The sequence below is a fragment of the Haliaeetus leucocephalus genome, unplaced genomic scaffold, assembly GCF_000737465.1.
Source record: "Haliaeetus leucocephalus isolate CR32 unplaced genomic scaffold, Haliaeetus_leucocephalus-4.0 Scaffold339, whole genome shotgun sequence".
Classification (NCBI taxonomy): Eukaryota; Metazoa; Chordata; class Aves; order Accipitriformes; family Accipitridae; genus Haliaeetus; species Haliaeetus leucocephalus.
The window spans coordinates 10,056,967-10,081,648 of record NW_010972775.1 but is presented as its reverse complement, the minus strand read 5'-3'; the positions used below and the strand labels follow the sequence as shown (position 1 = coordinate 10,081,648).

Genomic DNA, 24,682 nt, shown 5'->3' with positions numbered 1-24,682 from the left:
TAAACTTAGTGAAGAAAATTCTAAAATTATTAATGACAAGACTATAAATTCTGATTAACAGGAAGTACTTAAAGACTCATTCAAGAAGCTGATGTCTCTTTGGAATGGTACAAAACATTACTAATAAACAGGCTGTAACAATTCCCATCCAAGTTTCATGAAAATATGACAGCATTTACAAGCACTGAAGAATAAAACGTATCATGTGTTGATTACAGAACATCACTACTTCAGCAGTTTTAATTGGGACTGCCTTTTTGTTTACAACTCCCAACAACCTACCAAGAACTGTAACACTTCCCCAATGTCTTTCTGTCTTATCACAGCAGCTCTTTATCACTTAGTCATTCAATGACATCTCTGATTGCTGATGAATATATGGTACAAACTGTTCACAGAAACAAAAGCTTTGGAATAATAGGCAATCAGGCATTAATAACTCACACAAAAACTCTTAAATGACAAAATATGTTAGCTTACACTTAAAACACTAATCTTCAAAATGCTTTCTTTTGTGCTCTAAAATAGCACCAAAGCATTTTTTTGCTATAGAATTTTCTAATGTCACCTTCTGTTAATCTTGATAGGATCTCAACAACTACCTCTTTAATATTTTCTTTTCCAGAATTATTGTTCAACTTCATTTGAGTGTTAACTCTCAAATTTCCACTTGCAAGAGCATTCACTCTGACACTGAAAGTAAACACACGCACTTCATCTAGGTAATTTGTCAAATTTTCTACCATACACCGATATCAAAAGAACAAAATACTTCCTTTCTCATTTAAAAGATAAGTTATCATTTCAACAATAACTTACGGGACTTGAAAGCAGAGGCAATCCAGTTCTGGGATGAAAAGCTTTGGTTGAAGTTCCATCCAAGGATCGAAAATTATGTTTCCGCCATATATTTGTGTGTTTTAGAGACGGTGCTTTCTGTCAGCAAAACAAATTTACTCAAGGTATCAATGGGATATTTCAATGGCCTATCAGGGTAATACTTTGCTAATGGAGAAGATTTCTGAACCGGGTGGATCTGCATCACACTAGGGTATTATGAAATATTCAGTATAAATTCCCCTTGACTCCATCTACAATCACACAGACTGCTCACTAAAGATGGTGTATTTATAAAAAGACAGGAAGCCTAACTGCCTATGGAAACTGTCATACATAATGCTATCACCATGAGCAGAATAAGAAAATGTTCTTCTCAATGTTAAACTTACAATTAAGAAGGTATGGAGGAGGCACTACCAGCCAAACGTTACTTCAGACCAAGACAACAATAGCAACATGCTGCTTCCTACGAAGTCAGACTTAAATCTCTCTGCATGTTGGTCCTTAGCAGATATAGGGTACAAGGTATCTGAGTAAGAGCAGCTATAGGAATTGGTCTTTTTCTCTATGTATTTACCTGTACATCTGGGTTCTTCAGCCGCTCACACTTAACTACACCGTCTTCTGTAGGTTTCTTCTGAGAAGTGCTTTGGAAATCGAGGCCTATTGGGTCTTCATTCTCATCATGTGCACTTTTCATTTTGTCTTGTTTGGTTTTGTTTTTGAAACTGTCATGGTCTTTATTTAAATAATTTTCAATACTAATAAGCTGAGTATTTTGCTCATAAATATTTGGTTTTTTTGAGTCTTTATCTAAACACTTGAGCTCATTTTTGTGCAAAGAGTCAGATACCTGCATCACAGTCGCTTTTTTTGTACCTTCAAGTATTCTGCATTTATCTATCTGTACATTGTTAAAACTGTCCGTGCCATTGTTCTCACTAACAACTGTTCTTTCTTTAAGTTTATTTGTGCAAATCTGTTCATCAATGCTGCTGAAATTTGAACACTGTTTAATTCTATTGGTTATCTGGTCTTTCTGTGCATAACCAGAATGTATTGTTTCCAATTTATCTGGCAATTCACACTTATTTTCTTTAATACTTGATGATGATGTGTGAATGTTAGTAAATGCATGAGAAGTTTTATTTGAAGTCTGATGAAATGCATTTCGGACAGCTTCACTGGGTTTTGCTAAAACCAATTTTCTTCTTGCTTGGAGTTTCAGAGAAGCCTTCAATTCTCCATCAAACCTGCAAGGACTGATAGGAGTATCAGGTGTCTTTGTCCTTGATTTACTGCTGTCTTCTAACAAAGAAAAATCGGATTTAGCAAAAGAAACAGAAGACGGTTCCTTGCCCTTCTTCAGCAAATTTTCATCTTCATATGTACTTCGGAAAATTTTTGAAGTAACTGGACTAGTCTCATGCACTTTGAATGGACGTCCAGTAACATGAGAAGTAGCTGGATCACAATGAATCAAGTGTTGGGCAATCCTTGCTATCACCTCCTGCCGCTCCTGGAGCAGAGAATCGATCAGGGGATTACTCTCTCCTGCCGACTGACGGCCACTGTTCACTGGAACACGGGCGTCGAGCAGTGTGATCTCTGGTATTGCTCTAGTTTTACCTTCACCACCATCTTCTTGTATTGCATTGTCTAAGTTGGCAATAGAAACAGGGGAGGTTTCCTTGCCTTTCCTTGGCAAGTTTTCATCTTCGTAAGTACTCCGAAAAGCTTTCGGTGTAGCTGAGCTGTTTTCATGTATGTTGAACGGACGTCCAGCAACAACTGGTGAAGTAGCTGGATCACAGTGAATCAAGTGCTGAGCAATCCTTGCGATGACTTCTTGTCGCTCTTGAAGTAAAGAGCCTATCAAAGGATTGGTTTCTCCTGTGGGCTGATGAGAGCAATGACTATTCAAAACACGGGAATCAACTAGAGAAAAGGATTTAAAAGTTCTGACAGGTGTTTCGTGAGACTGTGTCTTATTGTCTGCTGTAGCATGATAGCACGGAACTTTAGACTGCGATGCCCCAAAGTCAGATCCAAGTCCAGTAGATGGATGAAGTTTTAAATTTCTGATAGATGTAGTAAATTCAGGCGTCTTTTTTCCATTAAGTAGGCCTTCAGGTGTCATCGTCCACGTCTGTTTCCCACAGAAGCGCTGTGGACTGGAGGTACTGCATTGCTGTGCTGCACTGGAATCACCGTGCTGATGTAACTTCCGCTCTTGCATTCGCTTTTCATAAAAGCTAAGGTTGGTGTGAATACTACAGGTCAAAACTGGGTAGTTCGATTGTCTCGGCAAAGACTGGACACTGACTCTCAAGGCCACATTGTGAGAAACATTAGGAACAGGAAAGACATGCTCAGTTGGTGTCTGGGAGAACGTCCATTGCAAGTCCACATCTGCAGCGCTCACCCTGAAAAAATACAGAAGGGCATTTACAGAAATATCTAAATGAAGAGTCTTTAATTATCTACTTCACAACACAAATGTCTAAGAAAAAGCACTAGAGACACCAGCAACTGCTGTACTTTGCAAAGTATACAAATCCTATACAACCGCCAAAGTACTGGGCCAACAACGTGGCACTTTCTGAAATCAAACAGGGAAACAGGAGGGAAGAATGGTTTTAAGACAAGTTGCAACAACCTGCGAACAGCAAATGAGGTTTTTTTCCATCCCAGACATACCTGTACAGAATGTTTCGGGGAACAGCACCATGTGAAACACTCAGCCACGCACTTAGCTGAGAGAAGAAAACAAAAGAGCGAACAGCCAATAAAAGGGTCTTCTCTTCAATAAATCGATCTCCACTCCTAAAATGTATTAAGAGAAACACGTGGATGTTGGTAAGAATATGCAGAGAACTATCAGAACTAGAACTAGGACATTTTCAGTTTTTCATTCTGAAAATAAAACACAGCTGAATCAAGCAAAACAATGAAACTCCTCAAACATTTTGAAGATTACAAAGCCTGATTTGTTTTTATCCACATAATTATTTATACAATTTAACATAACAAATAATGCATAAAAATGACCATTTTCAGCTAGGAACATTTCATACTCTGCATTGCACAATGTGCACTGCAGAAAGTATGAGTACAGGAAGACTAAGATTAAAAGATGCTTAGATTTCACTGGTAAATAGTGGTTTTCTTAGATCAGTCCTCATGGCAAAGGGCCAGTTCAAAACCACTAACTGATTACTTTAAGGACTTCAGTATGACAAGATTCTTGCAACTATCATCTAATCCTAATATCCAACTTACTGTCGAGGAACTGGCTCCAAAATCCACCTTTCTAACAGCAACGCATCTTGTTTGATTGCAGGATCATTTAAATCATTCCCCTCGGTGGTGGGCCCTTCATCACTATAGCAACAGTCTGGAAGTAGCATCACTTCTACCATGATCGGAATATTGTTCTTCCACAGTAGCATAACCTCAGATCTGGTTCGCCTGGCTTGACGACACTGAGGGAAAGAAAAAATGTCAACATATGCAAGCCATAAAAATACTAGCCAGATTTAAATCTACTTTAAAAACATGTTCCAAAGTACTGGAAAAGGGTAAGGGTCAAATTCTGTAAACTAGGTTTTGCCAAATCAGAGATAAGATTCCAGAGCTATTAAATGAAAAATAATTAACAAATCCTTTATGGTTGCCGTTTGAGCAACTTCTGTAGAAAATTAAAAGAGCTCATAAAAATACATTTCTGCAATCACTATACTTTGCTACCTTGTACTTCTCTCTCCACAACTCATCCTCTTGGATAGACACACTCAAGCAGTATCTTTATAAGTTCTGTGTCTTCGAGCAGGCTAACTTCTGCATGAATGATAACTTAAATTCACACAGTACTCAGGAACTTTTACTTGAGAGATGGGATGCTCCAACCTTACTCCCAAATAGACTGGCTAGATTTGATGGGCTCATGTTTTTTGGATCACTAACTTTTCAAGAATACCTGGAAAAGCAAAAAGTTAAGGCAAGTCAGCCTACATTTCCTCCAAAAAAACCCCAGACCAAGAATATTAAGTATAGCACTTGCCATTTGCATAATAAAGATTCAAATAGCTACTGCATTCAGGTAGTTGTGCGGAATTTCATGTTCAAGGATGAAAGGCTTAATGATCTCCCATTTTAAGGACAGATCTATTATTAGTATGATACTGAATTACATACTCATTTAAACGCAGGACTGACAGAAAGCAACTCTTATTCATGCTTAAGTGTGAATCTACTGTAGGGTTCTTGGCTGACTTTAATCATGGTAGCAAGGATGCACACAACGACACTTAAAATTAAATGGGTACCATCATACCTGAGCCAGTTTTTCGCTGCATTCATGCTTAGTTGTTGTTGGCTGACTTGATTGTGCCGGTGGGCAATGAAAGCCCTCTGTTCTGCCCTTGATCGAATACTCGGGCGTTCGACCTTCAGTGATCAACAAGGCCAAGGAGACCAGGAACTCCTCAGCTTCATACTCAAAGTATTCATCCAAAGTATCTGCCATTTAAAAAAGACAAAAAATAAATAACGACATCTGCTGTAGAACAAGCTTTCAACTGTTGGCTGACCCCACAGTTTGTTTCAATTTACACTTAAAATGAGAGCTATGGGAAATGGATCTTTGTATCAGACTGGCTGCACTCCCCATAAGGCCCGAGTTACTGTACCACCACAAAACAACTCTCCTCATCCCGTAACATCATCACTACAAGCAAACAGAATTAGAAATACCCTAAAGAAAGCTTCACATAGTAACTAGTCAATGTACCAGATTTCAGCAGTGCTGAGAAACAACTGTTTGTATTGTGAACCACAGCTGGATCACAGCTCTTCCAGAAGAAGAAAAGTTTCCTGGGCTCTAGTGGGAGAAGTCTGACGGCAGCATGACTTGGCATTGTTAGTATCATGTGACAGAAAGAGAAGCCACAATACATCATAAAATACATTAAAAATTGAATAAGAAAAAAATAGATTTACTTCTATTAGAAAAAGTGGGACACAACGTTCTTTAAGATTTTTATTGTGAGTCCCTCCTGCTGAGAGCAAGGCTTACTTGAGAAGTCCATTTTTAGTTACGATTAACACATAGGAAAGGTTCCCAAGGAACATACAGAGTATTCATTGTTTTGTACCATGGTCAGTCTAAACTTGTGCAAAGAATTAAAACTCAACGAGTCTCCGTAGACAAAGCAGCAGCTGGCATTACTCTTCATGAATTACCTTGGCACACTTGATTCCCACAGAGGCAGGATGCACCAGTCCCCTGATTTAATGGTGTTTTGTAGAGCACCCTTCTCCTCCTCCTCCTCCCTCATAACGAGGATGTCACACATCATTCAAACAGATTCAAGTACAAGCAGATCGTGTCATTCCCCTCTCTGCTTGGAAACACTTAAGCTTCAAAATGATTTAGTTACTGAAGAGGCTGCAGAAAAATCTCTTTTCCAAGACAGCTAAAATACATTCAGTTCAAAGTCTATTTTAAGAGCAGCAAAGAAAGGCAGGTGGAGGCAAGGCTGCCAGCAGTTCTTTACCTTTATTTTTATGCTTTAGGGAGACAAAAGCACTTGACGCCTTCACAATTTTAACTTAAATGTCCTATGTCATCCACCAAAACAAAATTGCCACAGGGACAGAGTTAATTTCTATTCATGTTTTGATTACCATGCATAAAATACCTTTCCACTTCGAAAAAAAAAAAGAATTCAGATGTCTCTTTTGTCTTCATTCCCTAATAGCAGAGCATTTGGCAAACATGGCAAGACAGACTTGAGAGATCCATACAAGAAGGGATGCATGAAACAAAAGTTCCAATTAAATGTGCAATTACCTGCATACGCAAATTGTAAAGCGTGTAAAACTAGCTTTTGTATGTACATATGTACCTAGCCCAGGCTTGTACTCCACAGACCCCAGGGCTTACAGCCTATTTTGAGGGATATACGTAAGGTAAATAAGAGAAGTCAGCCCACTGCCAGAGAACTCAGTTCAATGCACAGGAGTCCTCCTCTTTACCAACCTCCCCCCCGCCCTTTTTAAAGGATCGCACTTATAGACAGCTCCTTTGGGTGACGGGGTGGGCTACAACCAGGACCCTCTTCCCGCCACGCACCCACATCTGCCCGTGGCACACGCAGCCAGCGGCGCGGCACTCCGGACCCCTGCCGTACATGCCACATCTGCATGTGCACATCTGGGAAAAGGTGCCAGGTGCTGGACTGCCACAACCAGCGCAAGTCCCGTGGCTCCATCCTCCGGGGGGGAGCAGGGAAGGGGCTCTTCCGAAACAACTGCCCGTGCCAGCTGCCTGCCCCCCCCCCGGGGAGCACCCCGACCAGGAAGGGACGGAGGGCCCTGGAAGAACAGGGTGCTGCCAGGACAATTCATCCGGCCACTACCTGCCCTCAGGCAGAAGAAAAGCCGGAGGATGGATGAATTACCCTGGAGGACCCCATATGGCACGTGAACGATACATTAAATCATCTGGCATGAGTTAAAATGGTCATTCATCTGACGGATGGCAGAACATGACTAATAAAGGGCGCATGAAAGATTAAAGGAATGGTAAATAACAGAGAGGACAAGACACTTAGGTAGTGATATGAGTCACCTACAAAATTAGGCATCTGCAATTTTATTATTTTTTTTTCAGCTGAAAGTCTGGTGAACAATAGGCAAGTCATACTTAGGGATAGGGAAATGGGATTTGGAAAGACTCTGAAAAGGATTTGGATATTACAGCTGACAAAAAAAGTAATTGCAGCATTATCTTGCTGCCAGCACAAGCATCATGCTCATCTTTTTATGTCCAAAGGTCATGGTAATGTTAAGAAAGCCACAGCAGGAAGGATCACTACTGGAATATTTTTCCTACTCTGACAAGAAGTTCCAAAAATCTAGCAAGCGTTCAGCAGGAGTGATATTAATTTAAACAAGAATTGCCTCATGCTTGGCAGACTAAACAGAAGCAGAATTCATCCTTAAGAAAATGTATAAGAGGAATTCTGTTTAGTTAAAATGTGTAAAAACATCTATGGTTTTAAAGAAAAAAATAAAGAGCCTGACCAAGACCTGCACGTGCTTATGCAGACAGATCCTATTCTCGAACACCTTCTTGTGTAACAGAAATGTGCACAGTAAGATGTGATACCTGAAAATTTACAACAGAGAATTTTAAATGGCAAGTAACAGTAAAATAGATATGCCCTTTAATTAACATTAGTAGCTTACCATGTGAAGCAGTAGACCTTCTATTATTTGGCTCTTTTTAGAAAGAATCCATATTTGATCAAAAGCTTCTGGACTTGACACACATTAACAGATAAAACCTATGGCCCGAGTGCTTCTGCTGAGCTGGTTAGATTCAGGTAAACCACCCCCCCCTTTTTGCATTAAAAAAAAATCCAATACCAAAGCTTAGATATATTGTATACTTAAAACGCTCATTGTCTTCACAGAAATATACCACAAATTGACATACAAGCCGTAGACAGCTTAAGCACGTCCAAACGCAAGATCCAGTGAATTTAGTAAATAAGTAAGATCTATTGAATAAAGCAAGGTAATTAAATCTGAAATAATCATTACTCAAGATTCAGAATACATACACAATATTACTTCACGTAAACAGATAAAACTTACTTTTAAGTTCAATTTGCAAACACTGCCTCTGTTCCTGTATCAGACCTATTATTTCAGAAGCAACCAGTATCTCACCTTAAGGATGGAAGAGGAGACCCAACTAGCTAGAGAGACATACTTGTATTGGCTGCAGTTACAAAAACACAATGTTGTTTCAAAATAAAAACTGCATCTCATTAAAGGATGATAAACAGCAAGTATTGAATTAGGAAATGCTACTGTTTTCATAACAACATTATAAAGACAGGGCCAACACTTTAAGATTATGTCAGCAATGTAACAAACCACGTATTTGGTCTGGACTTTTAAAAAAAAAAAATTTAAAGCATGAATAGCAGTGTACATTGAGAAATATGTTTTCCTACAAAGTTCATGTGGCATATCTACTTTTTTTTAGCTCCACTAGATTTCTATATCATCTAGCAACTTTAAGAGTTCTCACAAAGGAAAAAAAAAGCCCCTATAAATATTGAGAAGCCTGGTAATTGTTCCTATACAACAGACACAGATGATACAAGTTGATGTAATTGAGGATGAGGGTGGAAAGACATTTATAGAAACAGCAAACTCAGTGTTTAGTTAAAAAAAGTGTTACTGTGTGCGCTGTAACTGTTTGCTTTTGTGTATGAATCAGCCCTGTTTAAGACACACATCGTATATTGTGCATAGAATAACCTCAGTACTATAATCTGACTATACAAATATGACTATTATTCTTCTTCATCTCTAGCAATGGAACGTGCAAGTATATAGCATAAAGTACGCATCCCAGCAGTTTCTGGGTTTTATTCCCCTTAAAACAGCAAAAAACCCAGTTAGTTGACACAAGTGCACAGTAATTAAAGTAACAAGGCACTACAGCCCTTTAATCAATACATTGAAACTAAGGTTCATTGAGCAGGTGGTCACAAGAGATAGCAGCAGATGACAGACTACTCTAGGAGGGAAAAAAAGAAAAATATGAATTTGGACTGAAGCTACTACACATAAACCAAAACATACGATACTGGAGAACTAAAACCTAGAGGCACATCATTTTGTTTTCCTTTGTCTCCTGCACATACCAACCTCAAAAAAACCTGATTTTCTACATCTTCTGGACAAACAGAAAAGCCCATTTAACCAGAGTTGTCATAAAGAGAGTCTTCAAATGCTTGTCCTCCCTCATCCACTGCACACAAGTGCACAATCACTGGAGCGCCGGAATAAAAAATAAGAACTCAACCCCCCCCCAAAAGTTAAACTGGCTCACATCCCAAACATCTATCAAAGTTAGGTATGTGGTACTAGTGAGTCACAAATCCACTTGACCGTAACCCAAGGACTCTCCCAAAACTTCAGTTAATCCAGTTGTACCCAGCTGACTCCTTTCCCAACTAGGTCACACTTGTGCAGACCAACTCCCTTCCCTGTCCTATCGCAGCATTTTCTGTAGTAACTACAGAAAATGTTTTCCTGAAACGTGTGTATGAGAACAGCATTTAATCTATCTTCTAGGCTTAGACAGGAAACGAAGGCATTCGGTATCATGTAACCTGTTGTGCTCCAGGGGCCACCAGAAGACACATCTGCAAGGCACTGCCCTGTCCTGCCCAGGGACAGGGAGGCAGGGAAGGGCTCCAGCAGAGCTCCTCCTGCCCCACGACCTCCTGCTAACATGGCCAGGCAGTGCTGCAACTGTCATCTTAGCCCATGCTTGTTTTATTGTCCTAGCACCTTTCATACTGCCCTGGACACCAAAAATATCTACCAAGCTTGTCCTCCTCTTCTCAGGAGGGAAGCTCATTTTTGTAAAATGCCTTCCTTCAAAGAAAGACGAATTTGTTCAGCATGAAGTATCCATTAGTCCTGACCTCCACTGATCTGGAGGGCTACTTTCTTAGAGCTCATGAAACAACTAATAATTGCTTTCAAATACACTCTATAACAGTCCAGACTTGCCCTGGAAAATCTTTAGGCATCCATAATGGATTTTGAAGGCCACCGATTTAAAGTAATCAGATTTCTATTTCACTTCTTAGAAAGTTGAAACCCAGTAAGCAAAACACTAAACAAAACACAGAGTGCATGGTGTAGGCTATCCGGATTCCCAGCTGATGCAAGCCCTGCTCCTACCCTACCCCAGCCGTGCAGAGGGCACCGTGGCATGATTGCCCACCTCCTCTCTGCTTCCTTCGTGTGCTACAATTTTTTTGAAAGACTAAAAATATCGCTTAAGTACTTGGATCTTATTTTTTGTACTTTTAGCACAGGCAGCCCGTAAGGAGACACTTCAGTCTAAGAGTCCCGTGGCAGAAGAGTCAGATACACTGGAGAAAAGCAGCTGCACTGTCAGTGTTCAGAAGCCATTGCCTTCTAGCAAAGGCATCGCTGTGCATTTAAAAAATTACACCAAAAGCTCTCTGGCCCTTCCCCCAAACCAGTTAATTCTCAATAAGTTTTATTATCTCGCTACTCCAAGCAGTGGGTTAAAGGTAGTTCCATATTTTAAGAGTAAGGCAGGGATTCAAGAAACTACTGTAAAGGAAATGAAACACAATGTAAACATTTGACTAACAGCTTCTCTTCTGGAATTAGAAACACCCACGGATGCTTTGGTTAACTAATTCCACGTTGTGCTTCACTTCAAAAGAAAGTTGCCCTTGAACCCCCCAAATTCATGATTTTCTGAATGAGCAGTCATGTTGTGTTTGCATATTACAAACCCGTAATTATATCTGAAGTCACACACTTCAAAAGCCTTGCAATATTAAGAGTTTAAGTATAATTTAAGCTATCAAGAGTTAAAGTCATGAGATGGTCTACTTGCTTCAAGAAACACGCTAGTAGTTAAGTTTACTTAAATTCAAGCAAATGCAATGAACTGGTTACTCACCTTATCTTAGGAATACTACTATACGGGTATTTTTTTCCCCCACATTGACTCCTGTCTTAGATTCTTAGGGCTCAAGATCTTTGAGCTCCAGGACAGCCATTATGAAAACAAGAGTAGAGCAGCACAGTACCTCATCTTACTCTTGCTGTCTCCTTACTTCTTCCTGGGTACCAAACTGAACTACTACTTGCTTATCAAAGCAGTTCAGCTGTAGGCAGGAAATGGCAGCAGAGGAACTTTACATTAGGATTAATGCATACCTGCTATCCAAAGAAAATAGAGTATAAGCTATAAAAAATTGCTGGATCTACTTAGTTTTGTGTAGGAGAATAGGAAGGAATTCACCTGCTTTTGTGTTGTTATGCCAGTTTATAATTAGAAAAACAAAACAAAACACACCACACCATCTTATACGTAAGGGAGGCATTTTTAAAAATCAAGACACAGCTACATGGCAGCAGATGAAGTTACTCTGGAGCTCCAGAGCAATAAAAATCAATCAGTACCAACCAGTGCCATCAGCTCCACTCCAGACTGCAGTGCTGCAGTAAGTCCACTGGTATGTGTGTATCACTGCCTATCTACCATACACTTCTGCTGGATGCCTCTTACAGCATCCAGAGCTAATCTCAAGGCAGCTTTACCATAAATAAAGTTACCAAAAAGAGACTGGTCTTAAAATCAAGCTGAAAAACAATACAAAAAATGTACAATTCACATTTTACTAAAACTTCTTTAGGTTCAAACAGCTTAATAAGTACAGAAATAGAATTCAGTTAAATTCATTTAAAGTATAAATTTCCTCCAGTAATCTCAGAAACTACAACTCTCAGAGAGTGTAAAACGCAGACTGTTAAACTGATCTGGGTGTTCCCATCTAGCTTCCTGCGTTTTGGCTGACATCCTATTTTCCCATCACCATACTGCTTACTGAGTCACTCCTCTTCTTCCAACTGTAGCTTTCTATTTTTATCTAAGCAACAACAGTTTAACCTGCTTCTTTTGATTTTTTGGCATTAAACCAAATTCTAGATCCAATATTTGCATTTTGATCAGGGAAACTGGTTTTATTTTCTCTTAACTGGACAAAGAAAAGGAATACTTCAGAACATATGATGTAAGCTGAATTGTTTTTTGCTCCACAAGAAAATCACGAACCGTGAAGTATGTCAATCATTATGATTTCATCGTCTGTATTTAGCAGAAGCAAAGTAATACCTGAAAATGTGAAGTTTGAGGCTCGTTTCAAACCTCAGTTCACCAAAAATTGCAAGAGAACTCGTATATTCTAAAATACAGTTCTCCCACTGTATCCTGACATGGGTAAATTAAGTGCTGAAATGTCAGTGTAAAGCTGTAAGATTTTCAGTGCTGCAATGTTTAGCATTTTAAATATAAGCAAGTTAGAGGAACAGAACATATGCTTTTTGCTGATACCTAAACTTATTAGTCTACAGAACGGGTTACAAAAGATGCTACTTGTACCGACATGCTATAACCGGACAGGTGCTGAAAGCAAAGAGGACTTGTCTCAGCTAATGCCCTTACTTACGCACACATCAGTTTGTGTTGTCCTTTATATTATGGTTTCCTAGATTGTGATTTCATTAAATGTGACTACACAAAAATCTCTGAAGTTATATTATAATGAAACAAACATGCCTATCAGGGGTAGACTAAGTAATTTCTGAGTTTTCCATTCATTCTTCTCTAGCTTTTTACATTTTTCCCTTGATTAGCTGATGCTCTGCCTAAATTAGATTACATTAGAACAAACTGCATGACTCGATAAAACTACCTAAACAAAAAAAAACCTTAAAAAAAACTGACAAAGCAATAGGATTTCTAATTCTTCAACTCAAAACTATTTTTCAGGTATGTCTGTTAGTCCATAAAAGAAAACAATTAGGAAAAAACAGCTCTTTTAGAATAAGTATGCAGCACTAAGTATAGAATAGACACTCAGCTGTAATTGGGAGGGAATAAAGGGTTTAGATGTAACCTTCACTCTCACCATCAATACCGTGATTTACTACCCTTTTAAATATGCTGATATAAATTTTGCAGAATTATATTGAAAACAAATTACTGAAATGCTGTTTTAAATCCCACCCTAGTTCACAGGAGGAAGCAAGTGCAATGTGGAGATCTGACCTAGGCTAGCTTCACAGTCACTGCCACCATAATGTGAAACCGCATCCAACATGCTTGGTTTGGGGAGCTGAAGGAGCCGTGTGTCACCCTAGAACAGAAAACAGAGCGCACTTAAGCTTACAGAATACGTGAAAATTTCTTCCTAAGGTCTTTTCTGGAAAAACAATTAAGCACTTTTACATTAAAATACAGATTTTCCAATATAAGATTTCTAGATATATATTCGATCTTTTTTTTTTCACGCTTCCTTCACTGATGTTGATGATGATGACTGTTTCATCTTTCATCAAGGCTTCCCCAGCCAAGGGAACTTAGTTTGGAGATGAGGATGATGATGGCTGATGACCATCTTCACTATTGTTACTTGCTAATTCAAGAACCAGCTTAGCAGCAACTACATGGCTGAACACACACAGACTGAAGGCTTTCATCAACTTACTCAATCTTATGTTAGCTGTAATATCATACTGCAGTGGCTCCATAGCTGTTGCTTTCTTTTCAAAGGAAGCCCAAACATGAATTACCAATGAAAAAGCACATGTATTTGGCTAAGCCTCATCTCTTTCTGAAGGCGTATCATCCATACGACAGTTGCAGCAATTGAGTACTGGGAAGTCTAACTGCATTTGGAAGCCAAGACATCCTTCCCATTAAACAGGTTGACGGCAGCTCTGCATTAAATTCCAGCTGTGATAGAATTTTTATAGTGCATAAATAAAAATGCATGCCAGAAATTTTATTTGAGGCCTTAAACACAATACAATTTGAGACGACAGACGTAAGTTTCCTCTTTAATTTGTTTAACAATCCAGCTTGACAAAGATTCAACTATTTGCAGACTTCTGCAGTACTTTATACAGAGACTGGTTTAAAGATGGCAAGCAGTAATTTGTGATAATAAATCACTCAGATATTACTGGAAAAAAACACGAGACTAAAAATCCTACAGTAGGTATTTCGATGCTTATGAGAGCTGCCAGAGAGAGCAGCCCTCTACTTAAAACATGACATGTTTGCATCTTGTGCTGACCATTTTTTTGCTAAAGAGTTACTCGGTTTATTCCTCTCTAGCTTATCATCTTCACAATATACGCAAGTATCTTTGGGAACAGCATTCACGTGATGTAGGGTTACACTTGCCAAGAAATGCTGGGTTTTAAAATTTCCTCACTAACACTAAAAATTAATCTCTTTGGGGTATTCCGTGCTTTATCTCATCACCTTAAATATTTATTGTGCATAGAAACTTTGACAATATACTTTCAAGTGTTCTTGTACTTATTTTCCTGTTAATGATGATAAACAACACATTTTTTCTGAGGAGGAATGTAAAGTAGCCTTCAGCTCTCAAAAAGTTTTTGAGTGAATGATTTGAAAGCACCATTAAGGGCCTGAACAAAACTGTAATGGGAGCACACACAACTCCTGCTGGGGAAGGCCTGTGTGAGCACAGGTTCCACTTTGGTTTATAATCACCAGGCACAAACTGGTATTCTTCCTCCCTAAGATCACTGCAAGAAAAAGAATGGTTACATCATGTGCAATTTGCTTCAGACCATAGTCAGACTTCTTGAAAATAAACCAGAGTGAATTTGAAAAGTGCAGTGTGAAAGCACTGACTCCTTTTGGGGTGGAATCAGTAGGGATGCCACAGCTGCTGGAGTCAGGGACAGCCACTGGAGTCAGGGCAACCCCCTGGAAAAAAGTACCATGTTGACTTATGGGACCACACATTATGGAAACCCTTCACTAAGCACTGAGCCTTCAACACAATATTGCTGTCAAAGCAAGTGAAGTTTTTTAAGTACTAAAGCACTCGGCCTTCCACATAGTCCGAAAACTTTCAAACACCAGTAGCCACTCATCTTCACGCTACCATCAGGTGCCAACAAGCCCAACCGATGGTTTTTGATAGCCATGATCTTCATGATCTTCAGACTCTGAAGTCAGGAACTACTGACTTTAATAAGCTAATTTAAACTTGCACAAATCAGACATCCCTGGTAATTCCTCTCTGCTTTTAATCTCTTGAAAAGTATCTTTTTTCAGTGTACAGAAAGATACAAGCCAACTGTTTGTAAAGACTGCTGCGGAACCTCTTGTATGTTGAAAATCTCAAAGCTACCTATTAGTATCTATTTTTAATACATACTTTCTCAGTTTTACTGTGGTAACAAAAAAAACCCCAAACCAACAGTAAGCCAGAGAAGGCTGTGGGATGGGGATGGGCAGAAGTCTAGGTGTTTTGGGAAGAAAACCATCTATGACCTAGTCCACTTTTTGGTGAAAGTAGTCTACTCTATTAAAAGACTACTAAAAAAAACCCCCAAAACTAACTGAGGCCTCCCATATGCATGATTAGCATGTCATTTCTTCAAGGTCAAGAATTTTGATCATAATCTGCATGTCACATCTTCAAAAAGCTTTGGTTTCATTACTAGCACTACAAATTTGGTAAGAGTGCAAAAGAGCTGCTATCAGCAACTCACCAGCGCAGCGATAAGCCCCGCACCCACCCAAAAAGCAACCCCTCTCCCTCAAGGGCGCACAGCACTCAACTTCAAATATGCTGTTGTTTTAGAGGAACCTATAAAAACTGCAATGTTATAAATGAAAAGAAAGGCCTAAGAATGCCAGCACTGTTACCCAGGTCAGCCAATATCCCTGTTTCAGTTAACCCAAGATCCAGAGAGATGAAAGTTATTTTGCCTTATTTTTAAATTCTAGAGAAGATGACAGTCTGCAGTTTTCCATGAGGCTGAAAAGACCTCATGGGCCATGAACTGAAAATCTGCAACTGCCGGGGGAGTAATGAACTTTTAGTTCAATCCAAACCATCAGAATAGTCATTTTGCATGTCTAGACCTATTTCATCTGTGCAAGTACTGAATAGCTTGATGGATGCAGGTTTTGTTCCTCTTTGTTTTCACGCAATTTGAAGAATCACCAGGATCTAGCTGAGTGACATTTATCTTGTTACAGTTCAGATTTACTTTAAGATTTAAAAAATCCAATCAGACTAGTGAAACTCCAGAGCGTTCAGACCTCATTAGGTTTCCCTCCAGACACACATGCATCTTGCAAAGCACCTTTTTAAAACTGGGCCCACTTGAACACTGAAATTTCAAATAACTTACTTGTTTACTTACAGAAGTTAAGCGTCTGCTTTCCCTCTCCCCTTCATTCAACCACCCTGCCAGGCTTGCATTGCCACTTTGAAGGCCACCAGAAACATCCAGCCACTGGGCACCTCGTGGAACAAAACAAGTTTACGACAATCCTAGGCGCAAGACACTTGCACAAAGTGCCAGAATTAACAGTACTAGAGCAAGAATAATAGCGGTGTATTCATAGTGTATCTCTTCAAAACAACTCTCCCTTCAAGGGAAAAAGTGAGTTCATGGATGACTGCGCCGTTGCTGGCACAGAGCAAAGACAGGCACGGTGAGGGCCAGCAGGCAAAAGCCTCCCTGCACAGTGCTGACCTCGAGTCACCCATCATCCCTGGCCTCCGCTCCGCTTACTGGCTGCACGTGTGTTTTGTAACACCCTGTACTGCGTATTCTTAGAACGTACTTTCCAGAGAACCGAAGGGATAGGGCTCACCCCTCCAAGACCACTTCCAACCCAATCTCACCAGCAGCAGCATCCTGCTCCTCAAGATAAACTAGCAGTTTATACAATAGTAAAGGATCCAGCCTCTATGTTTGCCTGCTCTAAAATCAGGTGACCCGAGAGTCAAGAGACAGAGCAATAAATTACTAGGAAAAATAAAACACTACACTAAAAATAGTGTACACGAGCAGCATCTGAGGAACAACAGTTTTTATCCAGTCAAGGCTCAAGGCCCTCCACAGCCTCTTTTGTGTTCTGTGCAAAAACCAACTGACATGAGCAAAGACAGATAAACAAATAAAACCCAACTTTAGTTCCTCCTTGATAACTTGCAAATATATATCTAATCAAAAACACAGAGCGGGGGGGGGAAGTTGAATTTGGGGCCAGCAGAAAAGGTATTAATGTCTAAAGTAAATATTCAGTGAAACTTACATCAGAAGATGTCAAAATTACTTTCTTTTAGGGAAAATTGCTCCAAACTGCCTTCAGCTCAGAAATGCCAAAAAGTCACGATCTGCTACACATCAGCTACTAGCATAGTTCAGGCAACATTAAGGATTCACCCACTTATCAGGTTTAATAGATTTAATAAATTATTGCGAATACTCAAGTTAAGCATCAGGAAAAAAAAAAGCCCCCACAAACATTACAGAATCCAGATGCCTGACGACCATACTTGTTTTGTCAACCCTCTCAGTTACCAAAAAGATTATACAGAAATTTGCTGTTAGAAATCAGTAAAGAAAACAAATTTCATTACTATCAAGTGAAAACAACGCATAATTTTGTTGGAGGAAGAGGATCTTTTTTTAAGAGATAACAAAGAAGTGTAGAAGAGTATAGTCAAAAAGATTCTAAGTTTACATTTAGGAACATATGACTACATTGGCTGTGACTGTAAACAGCCCATTTTTGCAATCACTTATCTTCAAGAACTAATAAAAAAAACATATCTGAGAGATTTTTAGCACAGAACATTTTATTCTTACCATCTGAATTAGTGGCTGATCTTGAAAGAACCAGAATCTGGCACGGGACTCCAGACAACAAGCAACATGCCCTCTTTATCCCCAGAAAAACATGCAAATTGGGTTCACTACGTCCTTGTTGCTGGGCTGGATCCCTAGGAAATAGCATTTAGAGAATTGCTTTCAGTGTGAGTTGGTTTTACTCTTGACTATGGAAAAACACTGTCTGAAATCCTAAGGTTTTCCTCAGATAAATTCTTCACAGTCCAAGCTTTGATGAAATTGGAAACATGGGAACATGCCAGTGGGGACCTCTGGGCTGGGCACAGCCCACATGAATGCCACCCGTGCTTTGGCTAGCGGATGGCAGCGCCTTATCTGCCTGCTCTGGGAAGCGCCAGCAGCGCCCGCAGGACTTCTCATGGAATTCATCACCGAAAAGGAGTGTCAAAAAAGACATAGAAAAGATTATGCCTCACCGGCATCCAGACTTGTGAGGAAGATATGTCTGGTGAGTGTCTAACAGGAAACCATATTTTCCTGTTGTCTTTTTTGCCTCTCAGAACATCGTCTTTCATAACAAGCAAGTGACTTTTTTCCCTTTTTTTTTTTTTTTTAACTTTGAAGATCTTCCACGGCTTACCGTCATTCCTGTTGTCTCCCACTCACTATTGCAGTAAACTTCCAATTAGCCTCTGATTACTTTAATCACTTGTACTTCCTCTCCCCTGTGTTGCCCTATAGTGGGGAAGAACACACTTGATGCAAAATGAGTCTGCTTTCCAGCTTCTCTGTTACAGTGATAAAGGCTTGTTAGCCTGTAGGCTGGGAGCAGAGTTTATCTGCCTCATCAGTATTATCCCTTTGTTTCCTTACAGCCCTCTGTTGGAAGTCATTGATTTCATGTTTGATACTTGCATAAGGTCTGAGGTGAGGATGGTCTTTTGTTCCATGCGTGTGTAATACCCAGCAAAACATGATACTTGAATGTGCCTCTTAATTTATATCACAGATAACAAATAATAATCTTCAGGTAAGAACTCCAGGAATTTGCTTCCCTTCTCTTTAAAAGTAATATTATGACTGAGTTATACACTTGGAGGCTGAAGAATCCCTCGATCCATCTAGACAATCAAACACAGCAATATGATACACTCTGGAAATACAGTTTGAGAATATAGTGGCTCAGTACACATCTACGTGAAGGGCTTCATTCTGTAAAGAAGCCACTGTTGTAGTTTAAGACCCACAGGCATAGGTGTACCTCACAAAAACAGCAAGCACTGAAGAAACTATGTGTTCTTAACAGCATTGATAAAACAGACTTACAACAGGTTTTTTATGCTTTATGAGAAGTGACCTGCATTCAGTAATATCCACAGGTCTTGTTCACGGCTTTCCCAGGGGACCAGATCAAAACCTGCCTCAGAAGCGCTTCCCTCCAGTAGTTTCAGTGCCATGAAGTTTAGTCTACACCAACACTCCTTCAGGTGTCCTACCTGAGAAAGAGATATTGAACCTTCTATTTTGCATTTCACTATAGTAGGTACAGGAACTGTAGAGTAACTTTGCTATAAAAATAAAAAGATAGCACAAAGGGTCCTTCTAGCATCCTGCTCAGAGCAGCCAAGGGCAAGCACCTTAGCAAAAAGAACATGGACAAAGGAGGGCTGTAGCGATATTTGTCCAGAATACTCTGCCAGTCTTTAACAATTGAACCAAAGGGGCAGAGAAGGTCCTACAATGTCCAGTGGCCAACAGCTTCCACCCCCTCCGTGGCCCCCGCTACAGACCTCCGCTGTCCTACAGTGACATTCCCCTACTCCCACCGAGGAGGACAAACGCCTGGCTGCAAGTCAGATGAAAGGCCACATCCACCCCACGAGCTACAGGTTCTTCCTTGCTCCTCCATACCAGGCCCAGGCCAAATACACAGAGCTTCCTCCCTCCTTCTCCCTTTCCCCTTTGCAATACTACTTGAGTTGCAGTAGGTAATTTTCACATTAAATTAAATGAAAAGGATTCAGATAGATCAGCTCAGATTATAACCTTTTGTATTTAAACTAATGCTTTAACTGCTAGGCATTTTAGAGTGTACCGTACTTCAGACTTCTTTTAGAAAGATCTTATAGGAACTAAAATACACGAGGCCTCCAGGAATTCACATCCACAGTCTCTCCTCCTCCTGCTGGTCTGCTTTGCCTCTTAAGATTTTTTTTAAAGTCGTAAAACCAACAAGTTATCTTCAGTTTCATAAACTCCGCTAAAACTGGAGAGAAAAAAAAAGTGTTAGTTGCCATGGCAGCAGTGAGGAGTCGCTGGGTCAGGATGCAGAGAACTTCTCTTGTTCTGTCTGATCATTTGCATCAGAAGTTCAGCCATCTGTTATTAACTATTTAACAACAGTCTTGCTTATTAGCACTGGTGCTTGCTACTTAAGTTTGCAGAATCTATCTCCCCACCTTCAGCCCTTCTGTAAATCTTCTAATTAATGTGGAAATTCATCCGAGAGCTCAGTTATCTTTCAGGTAGGATGACCACCATTACTTAAACTTGGTCAATATTCTCCTTTCTCACCAAGGAAAGAGCATAGACTTATGCAGACACCAACCTCTGGAAGCAGTAGCTTTATTGTCAGAGACATCAATTTGAAAACAATTTCATCAGAGCGTAGATGATGCCACTGAACTGCAAGACAGGCTGTATTCCTCCCATTTAAGCGTACTCCACTATATGTTATATTCCCAAGTTCCACAGCATCCCTCAATCTTCTACATCCCATCTTCTCAGCATTGCAGAAGAAAACAGGTTTGTAATTTTATTTAAAGAGTATGAATAGCATAGACTCAACTATGTGTTACTAGCAAGGAAATACTACCTTTTATCCTCTAAGAGAATATGAAATCTATTAATCTACTAGCTGTACACATTAAGAAAACAAAAACTTAGTTCTCACATTTCCAAGTTTAAAACTGGAGTTAAAAATCTTTCACCTTATCTTGACTTCACTATCTTCATTCAGATCTGTATGACAGAATAGAGTAAAATACTGACTGTTTCCAAGCCTAGTCCTAGGAAAACAGGCCAGTCTTGCTGCTCCTCACTCATCATGCTCTCAGAAGAAAGTGGGAGGCTACACAACGACAAAAGGGGAACAACATGACTGCTTCTTTTACTGTTCCTTATAACTATTTCACAGGAAAAAAAACAACAAACCAGTACTATTAGGAGCAAGTAAGGGGCCTTCAGCAGGAAGTTCTTATTTCAGTCATTTAACACCTTAAATGCTGTATCATGTATAAGAGCACTCTGTTCACAGGTACAGCCAATAAAGCTCAGATCCTCCAAACTTATCAAAGTGGAAGAAAAATTTGAAAAGTATTTATGTGGGAATATGGAAGAGAGTTGCAGAGCATCAGAACACTAATTCACACATACAGATAACAAGACAGTATTTTCCAGGCCAGTCTTTCATGCAGATGACAAGCAGACCAGCAGCCTGTTATATGCACTAGCAATCTCAGCATGGCAAGACCTGGTGCAGAGACAGCACTGGCTAAGATGCCTTGTCAGATTCTACAAAGATGAGAGATTTGGTAGGTACAGTCGCACGCGCATAGGACAGATCTGATATAATGCAGTGGTTTAGAGACCCATGTGATACTGTAGCAAAACAAGAGCCCAGACAGTTTCATTACTTCTGGTTCCAATGAGAATAATGGAACTAAACAGTCTAGAAGTGTCTGAAAAGGTTTTTCTTTCAGCATGTTCAGGAAAAGTCTCCATTACAGATATTCACTTCATATGTGAAGGCTTGGTGAATTACATCCAGGGCAGCTTTCTGACTATCAAGCTGTATCAACTCCAGAGACTTGCTTCAACTCCAAGAAGCTATGTGAACACTGATAGCATACCTAAGCCCAGGATAAATACAGTCACACGGGGGAAGAACTGTTAAGCACATTTTCTACCTACATGTGAGGCACCTACTAATGCCACTGAGCTGACTTTTGGGTTTTTTTCCCCCAGAATAACTGAAAAAGAAGAAAATGAGAAACAAACCAAACAGTGCAAATGCACTGTTAATAATAAAGCTTTTAAAGAATATTCACAAGGAGAAGAGATAGAAACACTCAAGAATTCAAGAATTTTATTGTAATGGACAACACATTAAACATTAGATATATAATATGCAGGTTCAATAGGAACTGATACTCTTATAACTTTATTACAACATCATATCAGTTAGAAATCACACCTACAACCCGGAAACTTTGCAGCACTGCTGCTAGAACAGAACTAGCTGTCAGGGTACTTAAAAAAGCACACAGGAAAAAAAAGCATAGGACTTGTTAGGAAGTGTCCTTGGGTGAGGAATGTAGATTAAGAATCCCATTACTTTACCTGAAATAAAGAAAAAGACAAAACAAAAAGCCCAGAGCAAACTATTTTCATGACATCTGACCTCTTCTACTGCAGTTTCTTTCTGTATTCATCTTCTCTTTGTGCTTTCCTACTTCATCTCTCAAAACTTTGATGTTACAACCTGTTCACTGTCATCTAAGTGGTGGGTAATTTATCTTGTGGAACTTTGTCAGAACACGTTTGGCCACCCAGAATCATCCTCCTAGCTAGTGAGGCTACCTCCAGCTTCAGTAGGTTTGTGTCAGTATTTGCAGTCCAGATTATTGAGAGGCTGGGGTGGAGGGAAAGGAATAAGGCTAGCAGACCCAAGGCAGAGACTGTACTTCTTCATCAGAAATGCAAGGAGCTCTGAAAGAACTGAGATGAAATTGATGATGGTGGAGCAGCATGAAGCTCCTCTGGTAATTTTTCCAATGCTATTAACCTTCACCTACAAGGCCTCCCCTTAAGCAGTTAAACAGTAACCTGCAAAAGTAAAAAAGTTACAAAAGAGACAATATAAGCTTCTCATTTGAAAAATTTCTGGGAGAATGGCCAGGCCCATAAAATTGTTTTTAAACTTTATTTGGGAGGATAAATGAGGACATTACAACTCTCAAGCTGTGTAAAAGACTGCTCATTTTAAAATGGACACCAGAGCCCACTACGGAATTTTGAATGCATAAAACAAAAGAAGATTTTTGATAGTTTTAGAATTGAACTGTGTCACACAGCACAATTCAGCTGTTTACAAGTTTCCACACTGTAAGTCATGTTATTAAGCTTTAATAGTCTTCTGATACTCAAAAGAATAAAATGTTACATAGGGTCAAAATTTAAAGGCTTAACAGAATTTCAGCCAAGAATCTAGTTTGCCTCCCTCTCTCCTAATATGTGGTAATTTTCTACATAGCAAAATGGCAGACGTTAAATTAACACATTTAAAATTTAATATATGCAATTATGAAATTTCACTTTGTCCTCTCAAAAATTCCTTACTACTTTATAAAGCAATGCTTCAGTGATTCAAAACTGATATTCCCACACAAATCATGAGAGTGCACTAGTGGAATTGTTCCTCCTCCTGCATCAGGAGGTGAACATCTAATGTCAGCAGGCTCGCTTAAGCTAGAGCTCCGGTACCTTTCGGAGGAATACCAACAAGCTCTAGACCCAGGATGAAAATATATGCAAGCACTTGGTTGGAACAACATTTGCATTTTTAGAGAACAGGTTTGCATAAAAAGGAATGGATAATCCTCAATTCAGCATTGAGTTCAGTATGCTATTTAATTAGCTTTAAACATAGCATATAGTTGAGCAACCAGTAAGCTAATTAAAAATACATATTTTTAGTTACCTCCAAAGCTGACATATTTGCATCAGCTTCATTTGCCCCAAGACAAACAAGTAGTGGCAAAGGGCTGATAATGCTTTCATGCATTGTTTCCAGCAGAAATCAAAATACTGTAATAGTTTCCTCCTGCTGGAGGAAAGGGGGAAAGAAAAAAAAAGAGAGAGAGAGAGAGAAACTTGACCTACATAACAAGGCACCGAAGAAACTCAGTTAAGCTGCAGGGTGTTTTTGGGAGGGGGTGAGGGTTTTTTTTTTCCCCTCCATAACAATGAAGAGTCAAGCAGTTACATATGGCTACACTAACTACAACTGTTAGCAGATTTGACATTTAACTAGCTGTCTCGCTTTTAAGGCTTAAAAATACCCCCCTCCTGTTCCAGGCCATTTAATACTCTTGCCCTAACAATGTAATGAATTAACAGAGTTAATTTTCAGGCTGCCCATTACTTTCCTTTAGAGGGAGGTTGGGGAAAAAAAAACCCCAAACCTCACAAAAATCCAACCTTTCATAGGCTCGATACACAGAAGGAAACGAAGAGCATAGGGTGAAGCTGTTTGGGTTTTTTTAAAGGAACTATTTACCGACTAAAGTACAGCACACTTCTTCGGCTCAACCGGAGAGGCACACTTTAGCACAGACGGATCTAAAATCACCTCTCGCAGAAAAACACCAACAAAAATTGCAGATTACTCCCACAGCTACGCTGCTCGAACTTGCTCCGAGCCCGGGAAGACCGTCCGGCCCGGTGCTACCGGCCTCCCAAGCCTCCCCACCGCCGCTCCTCCCCGCGCCCCCCTCCC

The 24,682-nt window shown here is 39.7% G+C and overlaps 1 protein-coding gene across 14 annotated transcripts in view; it reads right to left on the bottom strand.

The window, feature by feature from the left end:
• Window positions 1-24,682, bottom strand: part of FAM214A (family with sequence similarity 214, member A) — a 49,361-nt gene that overhangs the window by 11,773 nt on the left and 12,906 nt on the right. For 3 of the 14 annotated variants that reach the window (XM_010571819.1, XM_010571823.1, XM_010571827.1), the window contains 5 exons: window positions 5,177-5,361; window positions 4,123-4,325; window positions 3,541-3,666; window positions 1,418-3,266; window positions 820-936 (listed from right to left, as the gene is read on the bottom strand). In XM_010571819.1, coding sequence (XP_010570121.1) covers window positions 820-936; window positions 1,418-3,266; window positions 3,541-3,666; window positions 4,123-4,325; window positions 5,177-5,361 — 2,480 coding nt within the window. The other 11 variants (XM_010571820.1, XM_010571821.1, XR_774633.1 and 8 more) reach the window with 10 other exon arrangements.